The sequence below is a fragment of the Pan troglodytes genome, chromosome 22, assembly GCF_028858775.2.
Source record: "Pan troglodytes isolate AG18354 chromosome 22, NHGRI_mPanTro3-v2.0_pri, whole genome shotgun sequence".
Taxonomy (NCBI): Eukaryota; Metazoa; Chordata; class Mammalia; order Primates; family Hominidae; genus Pan; species Pan troglodytes.
This window is the reverse complement of record NC_072420.2, coordinates 36,846,002-36,868,780: the sequence shown is the minus strand read 5'-3', so window position 1 is coordinate 36,868,780 and position 22,779 is coordinate 36,846,002. Positions and strand designations below refer to the sequence as shown.

The following is a 22,779-nucleotide window of genomic DNA, read 5'->3' as shown; positions in this document are numbered from 1 at the left end:
AGGCGCGCGGGGGCGGGGTTTCCGCGGACGGGGCGGAACTAGAAGACGGGGCCTGACCGAAGGAGGAGGGATCAAGGGCGGGGCCTGGAAGTGGGCTGTCCGTACAGGGGCGGGGCTTCGACTGGCCGGGCTAGGTTGGAAGGCGGGGCCTGACTCATGAAGGCGGGATCAAGGGCGGTGCCTGGAGGCGGGCCATAACAACAGGGGCGGGGCCTCGACGGGCTGGGCTGGACTGAAAGGCGAGGCTTGACTCACGGAGGCGGGGTCAGGGGCGGGGCCTGGAGGTGGGCCTTAGACGCGGGGGCGGGGCTTCGGCTTGGGAGCAGGGCTTGGGGAGGGCGCCGGCGTGCTGGGGCGGTTCAGTCGCCTCAGCCGCGGTATGAGGGAGCGGGAGTCTTCCTTAGCTTCTCCGCCATGGGTGTCGCTTCGTAGCCGGGCTGCTCCGGGAAAGGCCTCGTACAGGTGAGCGGGGCGGCGTTCGCGCCTCACCTGGGGACCCCCGACACAACCGAGTGGAAGGGGACATTGGTCAGTGCCCGCCCAAGGTCGTCCGCGCGTGTGTCGGCCCTCGGAGGTGCTTTGGAGTCACTCACAGAAACGGAGAAGCGGGGGCTCCTCGAAGGGTGCGCGGCACCTGGTTCACCCCATCTTTTCCCTCTGGACCACGTCCAAGCCCTCCACACACGTTTGGGGCGCAGGGGGCGCGGCGGGCTTGGGACCCCCGCTAAGTTGCCCCAGCCCGCATGGGCCTCAGGTTTCCGACCCTGGGCGACAGGAGAGGTGAGATCATTTCTACCTGGACGGAGCTTATCACGTGGACTATGGCTCAGGAAGGAGACCTTGACGTCAACCTTAGAAAGCATTCATATCTCCAGACAATCCCCAGCCCCTGCCTGCCATCCTCTCGAGCGCTGAGACCTAGACGGTCCAGTCCGACCGCTTCAGGGCAGGACGCACCTGGAGGGTGCGCGGTAGGCAGTGCTCACCTGAGCACAGGCCCTGTCCCCACCCAGCTGTGGCTCCAGCCAACCCGAAGTGGGCCACTTGTGGATGAAGGCTGTCATTTCTGCAGTGGCCTCGCTCCTTTTAACTCCCGAGCGTCCTTTAGAAATGTTCAGACCAGGTCTGGAGTTCGTGAAGGCGAGGCAGTGGTCAATGAGCTTGGGAGGTGGGGGAAGTCATGAGCACTTGGAAGTTGTTTAGAACACTTTGTGTATATGCATGTTTCTAGGGGAGGGGTATATTATCAGCTTCCAAAGTGGATCTATCACTTCCCTGGAAACACTAAGAATATTTTAATAGCTTGGGATGCTGGACCTGTGGCCCAGCCCGGCTGCTGATTCTGATTTTGTCTCCATTTGGCATATACCAAGTGCCCCAGATGTAAATCCTCTCATGGTCAATTTGAGGAATGGTCTTAAGATAGAAGCAGAGAGAAACGAAAAGATTGAGCCATAGTTAGCAGGAAAAAAAATTAATTTCATGAAAATTGATTTCCTAATGAGAATATGATAAACTGGTTTTACAAAAGCAGCAAACAAAACCAGCAAAAACCAAAAAACAACAAAAAAAAACCAAGAAGATGGCAAGCAGGTGAGTTTTTTTTTTTTAGGTTCTTCAAATCCTAGTCACACTCAACACTGCACTGAACAGAGATGAAAGAACTGCTTTACACTTAACATTGAAAAAAGAACTAGTCTGTTTGTGCCAAAGCCACCATGCACATACAATCTGTGCCTTGTATTCATATACCACCTATCTGTAAAGGACTCCAGGTGTGTGTGCGTGTGGGGGGGGTTAATTTAATTTTGACAAATTCATTTGTAAATCATCATTTAAAAAACTCAATTTATAATTGACAGTATACTGTCAATTACTGTATACTGTATACAATATACTGATACTGACAGGATTGACAGTAAATGTACAACGTTGAGATTTGAGTATTCTGGCCGAGCGCAGTGGCTCACGCCTGTAATCCCAGCACTTTGGGAAGCCGAGGCAGGTGGATCACCTGAGGTCAGGAGTTCGAGACCAGCCCGACCAATATAGTGAAACCCTGTCTCTACTAAAAATACAAAAATTAGCTGGGTGTAGTGGTGTGCACCTGTAGTCCCAGCTACTGGGGAGGCTGAGGCAGGAGGATTGCTTGAACCTGGGAGACAGAGGTTGCAGTGAGCCTTGATCACACCGCTGCACTCCAGCCTGAGTGACAGAGTGAGACTCCATCTCAAAAAAAAAAAAAAAATTGCATATTCTGACAAGAAATATGTTTTCTTGGATCAAGTTGTCTTGTCACACTTAAAAGTCTACTTAGCTACTTTCATCAGTTTAAGACATGCAGAAACGGCCAGGGTCCTTTCATAATAATACTCAAACCAAGTAAAGCATTTCAACTTTAATTTAAACCCGAACTTTAATCCTTACCCCTCTTGACAGTAAAGAAGGCATTATAAATCAGAACCCACTGCATTATCTGGCTCAGGCTGATGCACCCAGTAGAGAGATTGGCCAAGTAAATTCATTCTTAGTTTTGATATGCAGATATTGGTGACCCTCTAAGCCAGTGTCTTCTTTTTTCTTTCTTTTTTTTTTTTTTTTTTGAGATGGAGTCTAGCTCTGTTACCCAGGCTGGAGTGCAGTGGTGTGATCTTGGCTCACTACAACCTCCGCCTCCCAGGTTCAAGCGATTTTTCTGCCTCAGCCTCCTGAGTAGCTGGGATTACAGGTGTGCACCACCACGCCCAGCTAATTTTTTGTATTTTTAGTAGAGATGGGTTTCACCATGTTGGTCAGGCTGGTCTTGAACTCTTGACCTCAAGTGATCTGCCAGCCTCCGCCTCCCAAATTGCTGGGATTACAGGCGTGAGCCACCGCACCAGGCCTAAGCCAATGTCTTCTATAAACTAACTTCTACTCCACCCACCTTGGTAATAACCACTGTTCTCTGTTGGCTTCTGCCTCCTTTCCCAAAACATCCATTCCCTTTGCCCTCCCCATGTTCTTAGTGGAGAAGTCCTGTGCAGTTTCTGTACTTGATACCGCATCCACTTTGCAGTTGACTTGAAATAACAACTAAACCTTTGTCATTGACACCTGTTTCGTCTCCACACTGCATCCTTCTTCAGATTCTTGGTCTGTCACAATCCTTGTTGCTGTTCAGTAGGTGAAGGCAAAGTCAAAGGGTTGAGTCTAAAGCTGTTATTGTATGTGGGTGTACCACACATGCAACAGTCTAGAAAAATCCATCACAAGGCTGGGCCTGGTGGCTTATGCCTGTAATCCCAGCTACTCGGGAGGCTGAGGCAGGAGAATCGCTTGAACCCAGGAGGGGGAGGTTGCAGTGAGCCGAGATGGCGCCACTGCACTCCAGCCTGGGCAACAAGAGTGAAACTCCATTTCAAAAAAAAGAAAAATGTATCACAGAAAAGCTGATGTGGAAAGAACCACTGGCTCCCTCTGGTGGCTAAAAAAACACATTGTATTAGCCAGGTGTGATGGCATGCACCTGTACTCCCAGGTACTTGGGAGGCTGAGGCAGGAGGATCACTTGAACCCGGAGTTGGAGGTTGCAGTGAGCTGAGATCACGTCACTGCACTCCATCCTGGGCAACAGAGTAAGACTCTGTCTCAGAAAACAACAAAAACAATATAAAACAAACAAAAAACACATTGTATGAGATAATCCATTTAAAATATGCTGCATTGAAACCATGCTTCATTTCTCTATGGAAAAGTTCACATATAGGCTAACTTGGGGATCTGTTAATAATAACCATATGACTTATACTTTAAGCATAATCTAATTTACACTTAGATTTAATGTATCATCTCTCTTAGTTTTTACACCAAGAGAGTTACTACTCTCTAGACTCATCAGTGAAGCTGGACCTGCCAAGCACTGGAGACCACAGGACTTTGTAGTCAGTCCTGGATATGATCCTGGCTTTAGCTCTGAGATCTTGGGCAAGTTAATTAACCTCTCCAAACCTTTATTTCTTCGTTCGAAATATGACAAATATGACGTTGATTCCTACCTTAAAGGATGCAGTGGTTTCAATGGTCCCCTAAAGTCATGTGTTAGAAACATAATCCCCAAGGCAACAGTGTTGCAAAGTGGAACCTTTAAGATCATGAGTGAAGACTCTGCCCTCATAAATGGATTAATACCTTTATCAGGGGAGTGGATTCCTGATAGAAGGATGAGTTTAGTTTGCACCTTGTGAGCATTCTCTTGCCCTTCTGCCTTCTGCCATGGTAGAACACACAAGCAGGCCCTTGCCAGATGCTAGTGCCATGCTTTTGGACTTCCCAGCCTCCAGAATTGTGAGAAATAAACTTACTTTTTTTTTTTTTTTTTTTTTGAGACAAGTGACAGAGTCTCACTCTGTTGCTTAGGCTGGAGTGAAGTGGCATGATCATAGCTCACTGCAGCCATAAACTCCTGGGCACAAGTGATACTCCCACCTCAACTTACCAAGTAGGTAGAACTAAAGGTGAGCATGATCACACTTGGTCAATTTTTATTTTTTGTAGAGATAGGGTTTCTCTATGTTGCCCAGGCTGGCATTGAACTCCTGGCCTTAAGTGATTCTCCCACTTTGGCTTCCCAAAGTTATAGGATTATTGGCATGAGCTACTGTGCACAGGCAAATTTACTTTCTTTATAAATTACCTAGTTTGTGATATTCCATTATAGTAACACAAAATGAACTAAGGCAAAGGACTATAGTCAGAATTACCTAAAACCATGTTGGGAAAGCATTAAGCAGGACATATGATCTAATTTGCCATAGGTTCTCAATTCATGATTTTTTTCTCCTTTTGATTCCAAGCCCAATTGTTTTTTTTCCTACAGCATAGGGTGAACCCCCAACATCGGAGACAGGTCTCAGTTAATTTAGAAAGTTTATTTTGCCAAGGTTGAGGATGGGCAACCATGACACAGCCTCAGGAGGTTCTGACAACTTGTGCCCAAGGTGGTCAGGGCACAGCTTGGTTTTATACATTTTAGGGAGACATGAGACATCAATCAATATGTGTAAGATGTACATTGGGTCAATCCAGAAAGGTGGGACAGCTCCAGGTGAAGGCAGGACAGCTGGAAGCCTGGAGGGGACTTCCAGGTCATAGGTAGGTAAGAGAAAAATGGTTGCGTTCTTTTGAGTTTCTGATGAGCCTCTCCAAATGAGGCAATCAGATATGCATTTATCTCAGTGAGCAGAGTGGTGACTTTGAATAGAATGGAAGGCAAGTTTGCCCTAAGCAGTTCCCAGCTTAACTCTTCCCTTTAGCTTAGTGATTTTGGGGCCCCAAGATTTATTTTCCTTTCACAATACTATAAAACATGTTAATGCACTTCTGTTAGTTAGGTTCCTTTTGATTGCAAGCAACAACTACCCAATTCAATATAGCTTATGAAAAAGAAAATATATTTTAAGGATACAAGGATATCTTGGAGCATCTCTGAGAATTCAAAATTTCAGGAATGATCTGAGGACAGGGAAGGGAGTTTCTCTTTGGGCCACTTCTTTTCTTTTTTTTTCTTTTTTTTTTTCCCCAAGACAGGGTCTCGCTTTGTCATCCAGGCTGGAGTGTACTGATACAAACACGGCTCACTGTAAACACCTCCCAGGCTCAAGCAATCCTCCTGCCCCAGCTGCCCAAGTAGCTGGGACTACAGGCATGTACTGCCACACCTGGCTAATTTTTGTATTATTTTGTAGAGACAGGGTATCACCATGTTACCCAGGCTGTTCTCAAACTCATGAGTGCAAGCCATCCGCCTGCCTTGATCTCCCAAAGTGCTGGGATTGTGCTGGCAGGAGCCACCACACCTGGCTTAAATGTTCCTCTTGATGGTTGGCCTCCTTCTCTGGCAATGGCTGGCTCCCTCTGCTCCTCAGGCACGGGGTGGGATGCACAGTAACAACTCTGATCCAATCCAGCTGGTTCTTTTTAGAGGATAAACCTGTAGCTGGAGCAGTCAACAGAGGCAAGGTCACCTTGTGGCAGCTGCAGCTGCAAACATGGGAAGGAAGCAGGGGGCGGGGGAGGACAGGAGATCATGTTTTGGAAGAGGGTGCTGGGCAGACCATCCAATAAGGGCCAATGGCAGCCCTTCTCTAAGAATGAGAAATGTCATTCTGACCAGCAGTTGACAGTTAAGGGTCATCCAAATGAGCAACATGCTTATCCTAAAAGGATTGGCTAGAGACAAAAGAGGAAGTGGGTTACACACTTATCCAAAAAGGATTGGTTAGAGACAAAAGAGGAAGAAGAAATAAAAGGGACTGGCTCATTTCTTCATGAACTTCCTGTCTGTAACTTTGTCAGGCAGAGCCTGAAGTGCTCTGTGGTTCCTGGGCTATTGCCCGGCATTAGCAGGACTGGAGTTTGGCTGCAGAGGGAGGCGAGAGTACAAAAGATACTCGGGAAGCTGATTGAAAGCCATTAAATTGTTTTTAGAGCCAGGAAAGGAGACATTAAAATGTCTTAGGAGCTGTAGCCTGAGATGAATACCATAAGAGCATGTTGGATTTAATCAGTGACATACAAATAGGCTAAAGGAAGTTTTTGTTGTTGTTTTAGGCTTTTTTTTGAGACAGGGTCTTGTCCTGTCACTCAGGCCGAAGTGCAGTGGCGCAATCATGGCTCACTGCAGCCTTGACCTCCCAGGTTCAAGTGATCCTCCCAGCCTCAGCCTCTGAGTAGCTGGGACTACAGGTGTGCACCTCGTCCGCCTAATCTTTTTGAATTTTTGTAGAGAGGGGTCTCGCTATGTTGTCCAGGCTGGTCTCAAACTTCTGGGCTCAAGCAACCCGCCTGCCTTGGCCTCCCAAAATGCTGGGATTACAGGCATGAGCCACTCCATCTGGCCTGAAGATGTTAAATGCAGTCTAGGTGGGGTTCAGACTTCCCCCGACCCCAAGTGGATGAAAAAGTGGGTGCAGGCTGTGAGAGTTAAACTGACACTTTGAGGTGCTGCCATTGTAAATCAGAGAGTTAAGAAAAACAAATAGCTACATACTGTGATGAACCGGAAATAACCAGGTCATCCTGTGCAGTTCAGTTCCCCCAAATAAAAGAAACTTGAGCATTCCCATACTTTACTGATTCCCTAAGGAAAAACAGCATTATCTCTTATGACTGCAGTGCTTACCTATGTCAGGGGATATGATGTGACATTTGTGGGTTTGATAATCAAGTGACAACATTTCTAATTTCACACAGTGAGCAGCCTATCATAAACTTGGTAACCTTGGCAAATTTGTAGTTATTTCCCTTTGGTTTTTTTCCATCGTTCAATGGATTTGTTTTCTTTTTAAGTAGAGACAGGGTCTGGCTGTGTCACCGAGAATGCTGCAGTGCAGTGGTACGACCATAGCTCACTGCAGCCTTGAACTCCTGGGTTCAAGTGATCCTTCCACCTTAGCCTACCAAGTAGCTAGGACTACAGGTGTGTGCCACCATGTCTGGCTAATTTTTGTTTGATTTGTTTGCAGACATGGAGGCCTGCTGTGTTGCCCAGGCTGGTTTCAAACACCTGACCTCAGGTGATCCTCCTGCCTCAGCCTCCCAAAGTGCTGGGATCAGAGACTTGAGCCACTGTGGCCAGCCGGAATTTAAATTCCACTGAATTTTTTTGTGTGATTAGCCTTCTTGCCGAAGCCTTGACACTCTTGCAAACCTTTGCGAGTACATTTCTTCTATTTCAGAAGACTCCTTGCTCTCCAAGACTTTTTTCTACAAGGTGTAACCAGAAGCCAGGAGGCCTGTTGCAAAACCAATCCCATTTGAAAGCAGAGAATGTGAACTCACCTATTGTCATAATGATTATAAAAGAGGCTTTGGCTCACTCCTGTAATCCCAGCACTTTGGAAGGCCAAGGCAGGCCAATCACCTGAGGTCAGGAGTTCAAGATCAGCCTGGCCTACATGGCGAAACCCCATCTCCACTAAAAATACAAAAATTAGCCAGGCATGCTGGTGCACGCCTGTAATCCCAGCCACTCTACTCAGGAGGCTGAGGCAGGAGAATTGCTTGAACCTGGGAGGTGGAGGCTGCAGTGAGCCAAGACGGCACCACTGCACTCCAGCCAGGCGACCGAGCGAGACTCTGTCTGAAAAAAAAAAAAAAAAATCATGAAAGAGGGTGGGTGCGGTGGCTCATGTCTGGAATCCCAGCGTTTTGAGAGGCAAAGGAGCGAGGATCGCTTTAGTCCAGGAGTGCTAGACCAGCCTGCGCAACATAGTGAGACCCTGTCTCTACCAAAAATTAAATTATTTGGGCATGATGGCACATGCCTGTAGTCCCAGCTACTTAGGAGGCTGAGGTGGGAGGATCACTTGAGGTTTTCGTCATGGAAGTCTCTTGCCCTGGAGGTCGAGGCTGCAGTAACCCATGATCGTGCCACTGCACTCTAGCCTGGGCAACAAAGCAAGACCCTGTCTCAAATTAAAAAAAAAAAAAAAAAAAAAGGCTTAGGGAGTTACTGAAGAATCACCCTGGGCTGTAGTTCACAGCGGGTGTGCATAGGTTAAGGAGAAGACATCTGCCTGTGTTTCAGTAAAGAGATAAAGTTGCAGTGGCTGGGCAACCTTGTAAACATTCTGGGAAGGAATGCAGAATGCAAAACCCAGCTGAAAAATCTAGAAGAAATCATGTCCCAGTTAAAGAAGATATTCCTCCTGAGTCCTTCAAGCTCTACTACTTTGTAAGTATAACAACCAGCCGGGTGTGGTGGCTCATGCTTGTAATCCCAGCACTTTGTGAGGCTGGGGTGGGCGGATCACTTGAGGCCAGGAATTTGAGACCAACCTGGCCAACATGGTGAAACCCCATCTCTACTAAAAATACAAAATATTAGCCGGGCATGGTGGCGGGCGCCTGTAGTCCCAGCTACTTGGGAGGCTGAGGCAGAAGAATTGCGTGAACCCAGGAGGCAGAGGTTGCAGTGAGCTGAGATTGTGCCACTGCACTCTAGCCTGGGCGACAGAGTGAGATTCTGTCTCAAACAAAAAAAAAGTAAAACAACCAATAAAAATATACTCAAAACAGAATGAGATGCAAAGAAAGCTTGCAGAGCTAAGGAAATAGAGGATAAAGCATCACCCTTACAGAATCAAAAAACTGGAAACAGCAAGGAACAGCTGGAAAATGGCTCCATAGTTCTGAAACCACTTGCTACGCCAGTGGTTCTAGGTGCAGTCCCAGCACCAGCAGTGTCAGCACCACCTGAGAACTTGTTAGAAATGAAGTGAATTGGTGTGGGGAGCAGAACCAGCAATCTGGCTTAATCAGCCCTCCAGGTGGTCCCGATGCCCACTAAAATTTGAGACTATGTTCTTTTCCCTCTCAGGCTGAAGAGTTGGGCATAGCAATGTTGTTCAGCTCCAGATTCCAGAACTAGACACGTTTCTCCCAGGGAGATTCTTATGAACATTCCTTTTCAAGAACAGAAAGAGGCCGGGCGCGGTGGCTCATGCCTGTAATCCCAGCATTTTGGGAGGCTGAGGCGGGTGGATCACCTGAGGTCAGGAGTTCGAGACCAGCCTGACCAACATAGAGAAACCCCATCTCTACTAAAAATACAAAATTAGCCAGGTGTGGTGGCACATGCCTGTAATCCCAGCTGCTCGGGAGGCTGAGGCAGGAGAATCATTCGAACCTGGGAGGCAGAGGTTGCAGTGAGCCAAGATCATGCCATTGCACTCCAGCCTGGGCAACAAGAGCGAAACTCCATCTCAAAAAAAAAAAAAAAAAAAGAGAAAAAAAGGCCAGGTGCAGTGGTTCATGCCTGAAATCCCAGAACTTTGGGAGGCCGAGGTGGGCAGATCACCTGAGGTCAGGAGTTCCAGACCAGCCTGGCCAACATGGTGAAATCCCGTCTCTACTAAAATTACAAAAATTAGCCAGGCATGATGGCAGATGCCTGGTAATCCCAGCTACTCAGGAGGCTGAGGCAGGAGAACAGCTTGAACCCAGGTGGCAGGGGTTGCAGTGAGCTGAGATCATGCCACTGCACTCCAGCCTGGGCGACAAGAGCGAGACTCCGTCTCAAAAAAAAAAAAAGAACAGAAATAATCAAACCACAGCATCAATTCATTCATTCATTCCACCAACATTTATTAAGCAGCAAGCTCCGAAGCAGACGTTTACCAGTTTTGCACAACTTTGTCATGGACCAGCTGGCCTTGTGGCTCAGTGGCATCTGGAGGCAAGAGGGCCAAGTAGACAGGGGTCTCAGCCCCCTCCTCCACAGTCCTGATGCTGTCTTTCCCATCCATGTCTGTCTTCACTGGTCCTGGGCAGCACGCATTCACCAGAATCCTGTCAGCTTTCCTCTTCTCATCCAGATGCCTGGCCAGGATCCTCGATAAGACCGTGACCCCCAACTTGGACACCCCATAAGGTGAGTTGGGCCAGCCTTCCCTCTCATGCACCTCATTTTTTGTGTCCTCCACAAACTTTTTCATGAGATCCACCAGGTCTCCCTCTGTGAGTGTCTCACTGTGGAACCTTTCCTGCAGATCTTCACTGCAGTTTTCAAAAGCCCTTAAACACTGTAAACTACTGATATTCACCACTCTCCCTGAAACAGAATGATAAATATATGAAAGCATATCACAGAGGTACAACCACTGGTTGAATAATATACCAAACATATGATTGAGTCTTGCTGCAGGTTTTTTTTTTTTTTTTTTTGAGACAGAGTCTTGCCCTGTTGCCCAGGCTAGAGTGCAGTGGTGCCATCTCGGCCCACTGCAAACTCCACCTCCCGGGTTCAAGCAATTCTCCTGCCTCAGCCTCCTGAGTAGCTGGAATTACAGGCGTGAGCCACCATATTCTGGCTAATTTTTGTATTTTTAGTAGAGACAGGGTCTCACCATGTTGGCCAGGCTGGTCTTGAACTCCTGACATCAAGTGATCTGCCTGCCTCAGCTTCCCAAAATGCTGAGATTACAGGTGTGAGCCACCGCACCTGGCCATTGTGTAGGTTTAATTGCTGATTAAAAACAAAAAAGTGGCTGGATGCTGTGGCTTATACCTGTAATCCCAGCACTTTGGGAGGCTGAGAGGAGTGGGTCACTTGAACCCAGGAGTTCAAGACCAGCCTGGGCAACATGGCAAAACTCTGTCTCTACTAACAATAGAAAAATTAGCTGGGTGTGGTGGCGTGTGCCTGTGGTCTCAGCTACTCAGGAAGCTGAGGTAAGAGGATCACCTGAATCCAGGAAGTAGAGATTGCAGTGAGCCATGATCACACCACTACACTCCACTACACTCCAGCCTGGGTGACACGAATGAGACCCTTTCTCAAAAAGTAATAATCAAATTTAAAAAAAGATTAAAAATGTGACTATAGAAGGCATAAAATCTATGCACCCATGGGATTTAATTTTTTTGGCCCTATTCTCCCAAGGGGAAGAACACACCTCCATCAGTGACAGGGGGGGCTCCCTTTCTCAGGGATTCGCTGAGAGATGGGTGAGGTAGTAAATTTGTAGATTCCCCAGGCAGTTTTATTTTTACTTTTACTTAAATTTATTTATTTATTTTTTAAGACGCAGTCTTGCTCTATCATGCAGGCTGGAGTGCAGTGGCACAATCTTGGCTCACTGCAACCTCCGACTTCTGGGTTCAAGCAATTCTCCTGCATCAGCCTCCCAAGTAGCTGGGACTACAGGTGCCCACCACCACGCCCAGCTAATTTTTGTAATTTTAGTAGAGATGGGGTTTTGCCATATTGGCCAGGCTGGTATTGAACTCCTGACCTGAAGTGATCTGCCCACCTCGGCCTCCCAAAGTGCTGGAATTACAGGCGTGAGCCACTACACCTGGCCTAAAATTTTTTTATTTTGTTTTGTGAGACAGAGTCTTGTTTTGTTGCCTAGGCTGCAGTGCAGTGGCACAATCTCGGCTCACTGCAACCTCCGCCTCCCAGGATCAAGTGATTCTACTGCTTCAGCCTCCCAAAGTGCTGGAATTACAGGCATGAGCCACTACACCCGGCCTAAAAATTTTTTATTTTGTTTTGTGAGACAGTCTTGTTTTGTTGCCTAGGCTGCAGTGCAGTGGCACAATCTCGGCTCACTGCAACCTCCGCCTCCCAGGATCAAGTGATTCTACTGCTTCAGCCTCCCAAGTAGCTGGGATGAAGGTGTGTGCCACCATGCCCAGCTAATTTTTGTATTTTTTTAGTAGAGATGAGGTTTCACCATGTTGGCCATACTGGGCTTGAACTCCTGACCTCAAGAGATCCGCCCGCTTTGGCCTCCCAAAGTGCTAGGATTACAGGTGTGAGCCACCGTGTGCCCAGCCCGCTGGCAGTTTTATAAAACCGCTCCTCCCCAGCATACACACTCCAAGTACTTATAAACCTGCTTTCCGAGGGACAGTGCTCTCACCCTAAGGACTAAAGCTCTCAATTTCCTAGGCACACCCAATGTCCTAGGACAGTGGGCAGCCACCCCAATTCCTTAGTGCCACAACCAGCAGTAAGGAATCCCTGGGGATGACTCTGTCTGTCCTTCATTATGGACACTTCACGTGTGGAATGGGCTGTTTTTCCATCCTGGTTTTTATTTCATTACTTTTTTTTTTTTTTTTTTTGAGACAGAATCTCACTCTGCCACCCAAGCTGGAGTGCAGTGGCATGATCTCGGCTCACTGTAGCCTCCACTTCCCAGACTCAAGTGATCCTCCTGTCTCAGCCCCACAAATAGCTGGGCCCACAGGCACACACCACTGCACTCAAATAATTTTTGTATTTTTCGTAGAAACGGGGTTTCTCCATGTTGGCCGGGCTGGTCGCAAACTCCTGAGCTCAGGAGATCTGCCTGCCTTGGCCTCCCAAAGTGCTAGGATTATAGGCGTGAGCCACTGCATCCGGCCTGATTTCATTACTTTTTAGTCCCTATTTGATAATATTAATATTCATTAAATTATGAATTAATATTCATGTTGATCATAATTCACAGCTACTAAAGAGACAGTTGTGCCCATAGAAACAAATATGTAGGCCAAAAATTTTACAACAATTTGAAGTACTGGTGGAAATCCAAAAATCAGTAAATGTGTTAATTTACACATTTCATCAGCATCAAACCCCACTAATTTTAGTGAGTTCTTTTATTATATATTATTCTGAATGCATATTCTCTGTGTCCAATAGGGTCTTTTTTTTTTTCTTTGAGATGAGTCTTGCTCTGTTGTCCAGGCTGGAGTGCAGTGGCGCGATCTCAGCTCACTGCAACCTCTATCTCTCGGGTTTAAGTGATTCTCCTGCCTCAGCCTCCCAAGTAGCTGGGATTACAGGTGTGCGCCACCATGCCCAGCTAATTTTTGTATTTTTAGTAGAGATGGGGTTTCACCATGTTGGCCAGGCTGGTCTCAAACTCCTGACCTCAGGTGCTCTGCCTTCCTCGGCCTCCCAAAGTGCTGGGGTTGCAGGCATGAGCCACCTCACCTGGCCGGATCTGTAGATTTTATTTCATTTTCTGAATGGCATTCCCCACAAGTTCCCATTGCAAGGGAGCTGCACACTCTTGTGGACCCCAATCCCACAAGAGATACCCTCACTCTGTCCTTGGAAACTAGCACCTCACTCATCCCCCCAGGTACCTAGTACTATTCAGTATTTCTTTCCTTCCTTCTCTCTCTCACTTTCAAAGATGAAGTGTATGTATGTATTTCTTTCCTGTTACAGAGAAGTTGCAAGAATAGTTCGATAAATACCCTATGCCCATCACCTAAGTTCACTAATTGTTAACATTTTGCTGTATTTGCTTTTCCCTCTCTGTCCCTTTTTCTCTCCAAGTTGCTGATATCATAAACCTTCATCTTAAACACTTTAGTATTATATATGGTAGCAAGGGCATTCCCCTACATTACTACAGTTATGACCACATGCCAGGCATTTATCATTATACAACACTATTATCTAAAATACAGCCCATATTCAAATGTGTCCAAATTGTCCCAGTAATGTTCTTTTACAGTTTTTGTTTGCTTTAATCCAGGGTCCAAAGTAGGATCATGGATTGCATTTTTTTTTTTTTTTTTTTTTGAGATGGAGTCTCGCTCTGTCACCTAGGCTGGAGTGCAGTGGCGTGATCTCGGCTCACTGCAAGCTCCACCTCCCGGGTTCATGCCATTCTCCTGCCTCAGTCTCCCAAGTAGCTGGGACTACAGGCGCCCGCCACCATGCCTGGCTAGCTAATTTCTTGTATTTTTAGTAGAGACGGGGTTTCACCGTGTTAGCGAGGATAGTCTCAATCTCCTGACCTCATGATCTGCCCGCCTTGGTCTCCCAAAGTGCTGGGATTACAGGCATGAGTCACCGCGCCTGGCCCATGGATTGCATTTAATTGTCACATCTCTTTCATATATTTTAATGTAAGGTAGTTGGCGATGACTTTTTTGAAGACTGTAGACCATTATTTTGTAGTATTTCTCTCAAAGTGAATTGGTCTGTTCTCATGATGAGAGTCACATCAATATTTTGGCCAGGAATACTACATCAGTGATGTTGTGTTCTTCATTGCTTTCTAAACAGCTTTGTTCTCAGAAACTTGGCGGCTACAAGGAATTAAATGTAAATGGGAAAGGAAGAAAGAAAAACACAGATCATAGAAGCTGTGCCTTCGAGGAAATAAATCCTCTTAAGGGGAGGAGGTGTCCTCTTTGATCTGAGGGCACACCTCTGGGAGAGAGGCCAGAGGCTGACAGTCAGCCTCGTCAGCCAGATGCGTCATCAGCCCTGGGAAGGGCTGCACCCACACCACCCTCCACTGAGGTCCAGGTGGCCCCACCGGTCCCGAAACACCTGCTGCCTTACTCTAGAAAGAGTAGGCAAGTTGCGCCCTCTAGTGGCTTAGTAGTTGCTTGGCCTATTTACTCAGAACCTTGAACAAATAAGCAAGTCAAATACAGATGGTCCCTGCCCTCTGATGGTTCCACTTAGGACTTACTGACTTCACTGATGGATGAGGAAGCGATATGCATTCTGCAGAATCTGTATTGGAGGCCCCATACAACCATTCTGCATTTCACTTTCAGTACAGATTCAATAAATTACATAAGATACTCAACATTTTATGATAAAATAGGCTTTGTGTTAGATGACTTTGCCAGACTATAGGCTAATGTAAGCGTTCAAAGCACCTTGAAGCTAGACGAGGCTGACCTATGGTGTTTGGTAGGTCAGATGCATTAAATGCATTTTTTTTTTTTTTTTCTGAGACAAGGACTTGCTCTGTCGCCCAGGCTAGAGTACAGTGGCACAATCATAGCTCACTGCAGCCTCAACCTCCTGGGCCCAAGCGATCCTCCCACCTCAGTCTCTCGAGAAGCTGGAACATGCCACTATGCCCAGCTAATTTTTAATTTTCATTTTTTGTGTAGAGATGGGGTCTCCATATGTTGCTCAGGATTAAGTCCATTCTTATGATATTTTCTTTTCTTTCTTTCTTTCTTTCTTTTTTTTTTTTTTTTTTGAGATGGAGTGTGGCTCTGTCGCCCAGGCTGGAGTGCAGTGGCGCGATCTGGGCTCACTGCAAGTTCCGCCTCCCGGGTTCACGCCATTCTCCTGCCTCAGCCTCCCGAGTAGCTGGGACTACAGGTGCCCACCACCATGCCTGGCTAATTTTTTTGTATTTTTAGTAGAGATGGGGTTTCACCGTGTTAGCCAGGATGGTCTCGATCTCCTGACCTCGTGATCTGCCTGCCTCGGCCTCCCAAAGTGCTAGGATTACAGGTGTGAGCCACTGTGCCCGGCCACAAAAACTTCTTAACCTAAAAAGGTGAATGGTGAGAATTGCACTTGTACTCTTGTACTTGCTCAGTTTTTTAGTGGGATGGGATCGGAGAAAGCCTGCAGGGAGAACTGCAGGTGCTCTGAAAGGGGATGGAGTTTTAAAGGTGTCTTAATACCTTGCAGCTCTCAAGTTCCCATTCAAAAATTTATCGGGAGAAAACTTCCCAACACTGGGTAAAAGACATCCCTATAATGGCTGCGTCCCTATATAGCCACAAAAAAGATAAAAGCTTTCTGACCAAACCTGGAGAGAGCCCCAGACATAAGGAGTAAAAAAAGCAAAGTGGCAAACATTGTATGAAATGTTACCTTCTGTGTAAAAAGGAGAGTTTTTAAAATGTGTGTTTATATTGGCTCAGATTTGCATTTAGAAACTCTATTCCCTTCAAAGCACCTGCAGTTCCCCCTGCAGGCTTTCTACGATCTCATCCCACTCAGAAACTGACAGAGTACAAGTGCAACTCTCACCATTCACCTTCTTAGGTTAAGAACTTTTTGCGTCTGAGTGCGGTGGCTCAAGCCTGTAATCCTAGCATTTTGGGAGGCCAAGGCGGGTGGATCACCTGAGGTCAGGAATTCGAGATCAAGCTGGCCAACATGGTGAAACCCTGTCTCTACTAAAAATACAAAAAAATTAGCTGGGCGTGGTGGTGCTCGCCTGTAAACCCAGCTACTTGAGAGGCTGGGGCGGAGAATCTCTTGTACCTGAGAGGCGGAGGTTGCAGCGAGCTGAGCTCATGCCACTGCACTCCAGTCTGGGCGACGGAGGGAGACTCTGTCTCAGAAAAAAAAAAAAAAAAAAAAGGTTTTGCATCCAGAGATAATTTTGTTTGTTTGTTTAAAGTGACGAGGGTCTTGCCATATTTTTCAGCCTGGTCTTAAACTCGTGGGCTCAAGTGATCCTCCTGCCTCAACCTCCCAAAGTGCTGAGATTACAGGCATGAGCCACCACACCCGGCCAATAATCCATATTCAAAATGTTAAATTAAGAAAAGCACACTTCTGTCCAGGTGCAGTAGCTCACGCCTGTAATCCCAGCACTTTGGGAGGCTGAGGCAGATGAATCACTTGAGGTCAGGAGTTCGAGACCAGCCTGGCCAACATGGTAAAGCCCTGTCTCTACTAAAAATATAAAAATTAGCCGGGCGTAGCGGCACACGCCTGTAGTCCCAGCTACTCAGGAGGCTAAGGCAGGAGAATCCCTTGAACCCAGAAGGTGGAGGTTGCAGTGAGCTGAGATCCTGTCATTGCACTCCAGCCTGGGCAACAGAGCGAAACTCTGTCAAAAAAAAAAAAAAGAAAGAAAAAGCAAGCACATTTTTAATAAAAACCACAGTTCTAAGAATCCACAGTTAACTTCTTGGGGAAGAAAATCCTCAAGGAAGCAAGCTTCCCTGTACCCCAGCACAGCTGTCATTTCACACTTCAGATTCTTTGCTAATGGATATCTCCCCCACTAGAGTTTCAGCTCCACCAATGAGATGGTCCCTGTCTATAATGCTCACCATTGCACACCCAGATCCCAGCATAATGCCTGGAATATGGCAGGCACTCCAATGTTTGTAGGAAAAGTATAATAGTAACATTTATTGAATACCTGCAGGTATAGGCAAGATATTTCCTAATAAAGAAAATTTCTCGTTCGGACATGGTGGCTCACACCTGTAATCCCAGCATTTTGGGAGGCAGAGGTGGGTGGATCACTTGAGGTCAGGAGTTTGAGACCAGCCTGGCCAACATAGTGAAATCCCATCTGTACTAAAAATACAAAATGAGCTGGGCGTGGTGGTGCACACCTGTAATCCCAGCTACTCCAGAGGCTGAGACAGGAGAATCGCTTGAACCTGGGAGGCGGAGACTACAGTGAGCCGAAATTGTGCCACTGTACTCTAGCCTGGATGACAGAGCGAGACTCTGTCTCAAAAAAAAAAAAAAAAAAAGAAAGAAAGAAAAAAAAAGAAAAGAAAATTTCTTTTGGGTTTTCTGAATCAACTTGAGAAAGTTTGGTACAAGAAGAAAGGAATATAGGAAAAGTCGCAATGCTAAAACAGATACCAAGGTCCAGAGATGAGCTAGATGTGGGCCCAACACCTTGGAGGGCTGGAGGACTCATGAGATTGACCAGAGGCAAGCGGCCTTTGGGGACTCACAGCATTCTATCATTCTAGGATTGAGTTCATGACATGGATCCCAAAAGCATTGTGATATGTCACACTTATCTTTGGAACTTAAAGCTAAGGCTGGGCATAGTGGCTCACGCCTGTAATTCTAACACTTTGGGAGGCCAAGGTGGGTGGATCACCTGAAGGTCAGGAGTTCAAGACTAGCCTGGCCAACATGGTGAAACCATGTCTCTACTAAAAATATAAAAAATTAGCCGGGTGTGGTGGTGGGTGCCTGTAATCCCAGCTACTCGGGAGGCTGAGGCAGGAGAATTGCTTGACCCCGGGAGGTGGAGGTTGCAGTGAGCCAAGATCACACCATTGCACTACAGCCTGCACAACAAGAGCAAAATTTCTTCCCACCACCCACCCCACTGCCAAACAAAACAAAACAAAACTAAACTAAACTAAACTAAAATGTTGGAGTGAGAAACCAAACACTGTGGGAAAATGAAGCAATTTTCTATTTTTCCCCCTTCAGAGAAATAGCACCCCTGAGTGATTTCTGCAGGGTAGCCCTGCTCCGGGAAGCCTGTAGCCCACTTCTTACTGAGGGATGCAACCCGACTGTCCACACGTTGGGCTTACCATGAGGTTTCATTATCGGCAGTAACTCGTTGCACATGTTTCTAGTGGCAAAAAAATTTGTCTTCAGTGTCATCTCAGCTTTAATGTCAAAGGGCATTGGATCATCACCTTTCAAAAAGAGAAAGAAACAAAAAGAAAGTCATATTTTTCCCCCTGAAACTCACATGACAAGGTGGATCCTAACTCCTAACAACTAAAGGAAAAACAAGTTAATTTTAAAACAATTTTTAAGAACGAGGTCAGTGATTCTCAAACTTTAGTCTGCATCCGAATCACTTGCAGAGCCTGTTAAAACACAGCTTCCTGGGCCTCACCATTGGAGTTTCTGATTGCAAAGGGCTGGAGTAAGGGCTCCAGAATTTGCATTTTCTTTCCTTCCTTCCTTCCTTCCTTTCTTTTCTTTCTTTCTTTCTTTCTTTTCTTCCTCTGTCACCCAGGCTGGAGTGCAGTGGCGCGATCTCGGCTCACTGCAACCTCCACCTCCTGGGTTCAAGTGATTCTCCTGCCTCAGCCTCTGGAGTAGCTGGGATTACAGGCACATGCCACCACACCCAGCTAATTTTTTTACTTTTTGCAGAGACAGGGTTTCGCCATGTTGGCCAGGCTGGTCCCCAACTCCTGACCTCATGTGATCCACCCGCCTCGGCTTCCCAAAGTGCTGGGATTACAGGCGTGAGCCATCGCACCTGGCCTGAGTTTGCATTTCTAGGTTCCCAGATGATGTGACAGCTACTGGTTTCCAGCCACACCTTGAGAACACTTGGCTTTGACTACCACTTCTTAAACTTAAAGGTGCGTAGGAGGGAGCTGGGGATTCTGTTGAAATGCAGATTTTTTTTTTTTTTTTTTTTTTTTGAGGCAGAGTCTCGCTCTGTCGCCCAGGCTGCAGTGCAGGGGTGCAATCTCCTCTTCCTGCAACCTCTGCCTCCTGGGTTCAAGCGGTTCTTGTGCCTGAGCCTCCCGAGTAGCTGGGATTACAGGAGTGAGCCACCATGCCCAGCTAATTTTTGTATTTTTAGTAGAGTTGGTGTTTCACCATGTTTCCCAGGCTGGTCTTGAACTCCTGACCTCAGGTTATCTGCCTGCCTCAGCCTCCCAAAGTGCTGGGATTACAGGCGTGAGCCACCGCGCCCAGCGGAAAAGCAGATTTTGATTCAGCAGGTGTGGGGCAAGGCGGGAGATTCTGCCTTGCCAGGAGCGCCCAGGTTTGCAGCTGCTGGTGGTCCATTCCCCATACCTTGAAAGGCAAGGGGAAGTCCCTCCGCCTGTCGTCCAGGAAGCCGGGTATTTATCCACCAATCTCTCAGCCCATGGCTGAGGGCTGCATTAGGGGGTGTTAATCCCCACTCCTGCACCCCAGCTCTCAGAAAGCCGGCAGGCTGAGTTGCCCGTGCGGGTCAAAGAAAGTCTCAGGTCCCCATGCACAACAATGCGGAGTGCCTAGGGCCAAAGGGAGGGGTGGAGACTTCTGCTCCCCCATCCTTCATTTCACTCCCTCTTAGGCTTTTTTTCCCCACTAGGTTGGAGGTGAAGCCGGCCTGTTTATTTCTCCGTAGTAACTTTTTTTTTTTTTTTTCATACGGAGTCTCGCTCTGTCGCCCAGTCTGGAATGCAGTGGCGCGATCTCGGCTCACTGCCTCCCAGGTTCAAGCGTTTCTCCTACCTCGGCCTCCCAAAGTGCTGGCATTACAGGCGTGAGCCACTGCGCCCTCCTGTAATTTTCTTCAGTAGTAGTTAGAATAAGTAATCTCTTGATCCCCGCCCCTCTCCTTAAGGAAGATGCTTTTAAGACCACACGCACGTATTTTATAACAAACATAAGCTCCCCGGGCGGGGGTGGGGGAACGAGAAGGCTCGCTTCCTTTTTGCCAGAGCCTATCAAAGCTCTGCATTACACAAATTGTCAAGTCCACCAAGGGCAAGTGCGCGCTAATCCTGTTTTAGCGATTCATTTCCTTTCCCGAGCAAATGCCTCTGGGCATCTATGAATGCGCCCTTTCAAGGAAAGCGAAAGCCCAAAGCGAGCGGAGACCCTTTCTTTGCAGAGAAAATGTTTCTCGCGTTGGAAGGAAAGCTGATGAACTCTAGCAGGGCGTTGCCCCCTCCCAGGAGGCCAGTTTTCCTGCACACAGCAGCGGCTGACAGTTCGGGGAGGGCCCCGGGCCGCGCACAGGCCCGCACAGGCCGGCGGGCGGGGCGCGCTGTTTGTCGCCGGGCCCGCCTGGGGCTCAGCGAATCACGGAAAGCGAAAACCGCCTCGCGGGAGGCGTGGGCTGAGCGCATCCCTAGGGGTCGGCGCCACCCTCCTCGGTCACTCAAGTGGACGGGTGGGGAGCCTGCGGCTGGCCACCTCCGCACCCTCGGAGCGCTCCAGGGGGCCCCAACCCAAGCCCTGCACCTACTCTTGAAGGCGACGGCCGCGTTGTTGACCAGTACATTGAGCCCCCCGTACTCCTTGCGCAGGAAGTCGCGCAGGGCGCGGATGCTCTGCAAGTCGTCGATGTCCAGTTGGTGGAAGCGCGGGCTCAGGCCCTCCGCCTGCAGCTGCTGCACGGCCGCCTGGCCCCGCGCCACGTCCCGCGCGGTGAGCACCACATCCCCAGAGAACTGTCGGCACAGTTCGCGCGCGATGGCCAAGCCGATGCCCCTGTTGGCCCCGGTCACCAGCGCCACGCGGCTGCAGGACGACATGGCTGAGCGGGGAGCGCGGGGCACCTGCGTGGAGGGCGGACCGGGCTTCGGACAACCTGGGGCGCGCCCCGAGGAGCCCAGCTAGTGTCAATGCCGCCGCGCAGACTAAGTTCTGGGATCCAGTGCTGCGAGTCTTAAAGAAAAAGGCCCCGGCTTCGGTCCCTCCCCTCCGAGGAGGGGCCGTCTGTGCCCTCTGTTCCAACTCCCGGGCCCGCCCCCTGCCCACGCTGCGCCCTTCAGGATCCGGGCTCTGAGCCGCGGGGTGATCTGCGAGGTGTCCGAAGCCAAATCGGACCTTGATGGGTCAGTCGGGGGCTCCAGATTCATGGCAACTGGACTGAAGAAATTATTTTGGGAAAACCCCAAAGTGAGAAAAACAAGTGCTGAGTAATTTTCTTGGGTGTGCGCCCATCATGCACTGCAAAATGTGAATGTTTGCTTTTTCCTAAGATGCAGTGACTTACTTAGACACAGTAACTGCTTCTCTGGACATAGGTTGCCTTGCTTGCTTAAAAGAAACTCAAGAGAGGGAACTAGATGCCCTGTGAGCGCACTTAGCAGGTGTGGGCAGGCGACATCGCTCTGGGATTCCCAGTGAATGTGCCCCCAAGTGGGAGGGAATGTTTTTATTTAATCCTACCTAACTCCTACGGGTGCTAAAAGTGTCTGCATTTAGGTTTGTCCAGGGAGGATATAGATCTATAAAGATCTGGATTGATCATATATTCTCACAGATCTGTGTACCGGCAAAGAAAGTTAAACGGAAACCAAATTCCCAAAGGTGTGTCAAGCTGTGGGCACAAAATTAGAGTCTCATCCATCGTCTTCAGTGTAAACTGAGTTGTTTGATCAGTGACTTTGATATCTGGGGAGAACTATGACATCATCACGACTCAGCCTTTTCCATGCAGAGCTGGCTAACCCGCCTGTGTCTCTGTTACTCTGACTCTACCTTCTCTCTCAAGTCCTTACTTGCGGTTCCGGAGGTGGGCCCCTGCTGTGATCTCCTACTGTGCCTCCCCCAGTATTTCCTTCTTTTTTCTTCTAAAGATCATTTGGTCTGGGCGCGGTGGCTCACACCTGTAATCCCAGCACTTTGGGAGGCTGAGGCGGGTGGATTATGCGGTCAGGAGTTCAAGACCAGCCTGACCAACATGGTGAAACCCCCATCTCTACTAAAAATACAAAAATTATCTGGGTGTGGTGGCATGTGCCTGTAATCCCAGCTACTTAGGAGGCTGAGGCAGGAGAACTGCTTGAACCCGGGTGGCGGAGATTGCAGTAAACCGAGATTGCACCACTGCACTCCAACCTGTGCAACAGAGTGAGACTTCTCAAAAAAAAAAAGATCATTTGGAACCTTGTTTTAAGGATACGGGGCTATTTAGGCTTTCTATTTCTGTTTTTTTTTTTTTTAATAGGGTCTTCTCTGTCACCCAGGCTGGAGTGCAGTGCTGCAGTCGTGGCTCACTGTAGCGTCAATCTCCTGAGCTCAGGTGATCCTCCCCTTTAGCCTCC

At 48.0% G+C, this 22,779-nt stretch overlaps 1 protein-coding gene and 1 long non-coding RNA gene across 3 annotated transcripts; one reads left to right on the top strand and one right to left on the bottom strand.

Moving 5' to 3' along the window:
• The first annotated feature begins 28 nt into the window (after nucleotides 1-28).
• On the top strand, nucleotides 29-15,494 carry LOC107970138 (uncharacterized). Of its 2 annotated transcripts, XR_008541581.2 has the most exons (4): nucleotides 29-462; nucleotides 8,570-8,716; nucleotides 10,315-10,414; nucleotides 14,561-15,494. It is a non-coding gene; the product is annotated as an uncharacterized LOC107970138 (long non-coding RNA). The 2 variants fall into 2 exon arrangements; XR_001712489.3 differs by lacking the exon at nucleotides 8,570-8,716.
• Nucleotides 10,104-21,609, bottom strand: CBR3 (carbonyl reductase 3). Its single transcript, XM_514884.7, has 3 exons — nucleotides 20,973-21,609; nucleotides 18,571-18,678; nucleotides 10,104-10,594 (listed from the first exon to the last, which is right to left on the bottom strand). The coding sequence occupies exons 1-3, from the start codon at nucleotides 21,259-21,261 to the stop codon at nucleotides 10,158-10,160; spliced, it is 834 nt and encodes a 277-aa protein (XP_514884.2). The 5' UTR covers nucleotides 21,262-21,609; the 3' UTR covers nucleotides 10,104-10,157.
• Nucleotides 21,610-22,779: the final 1,170 nt, after the last annotated feature.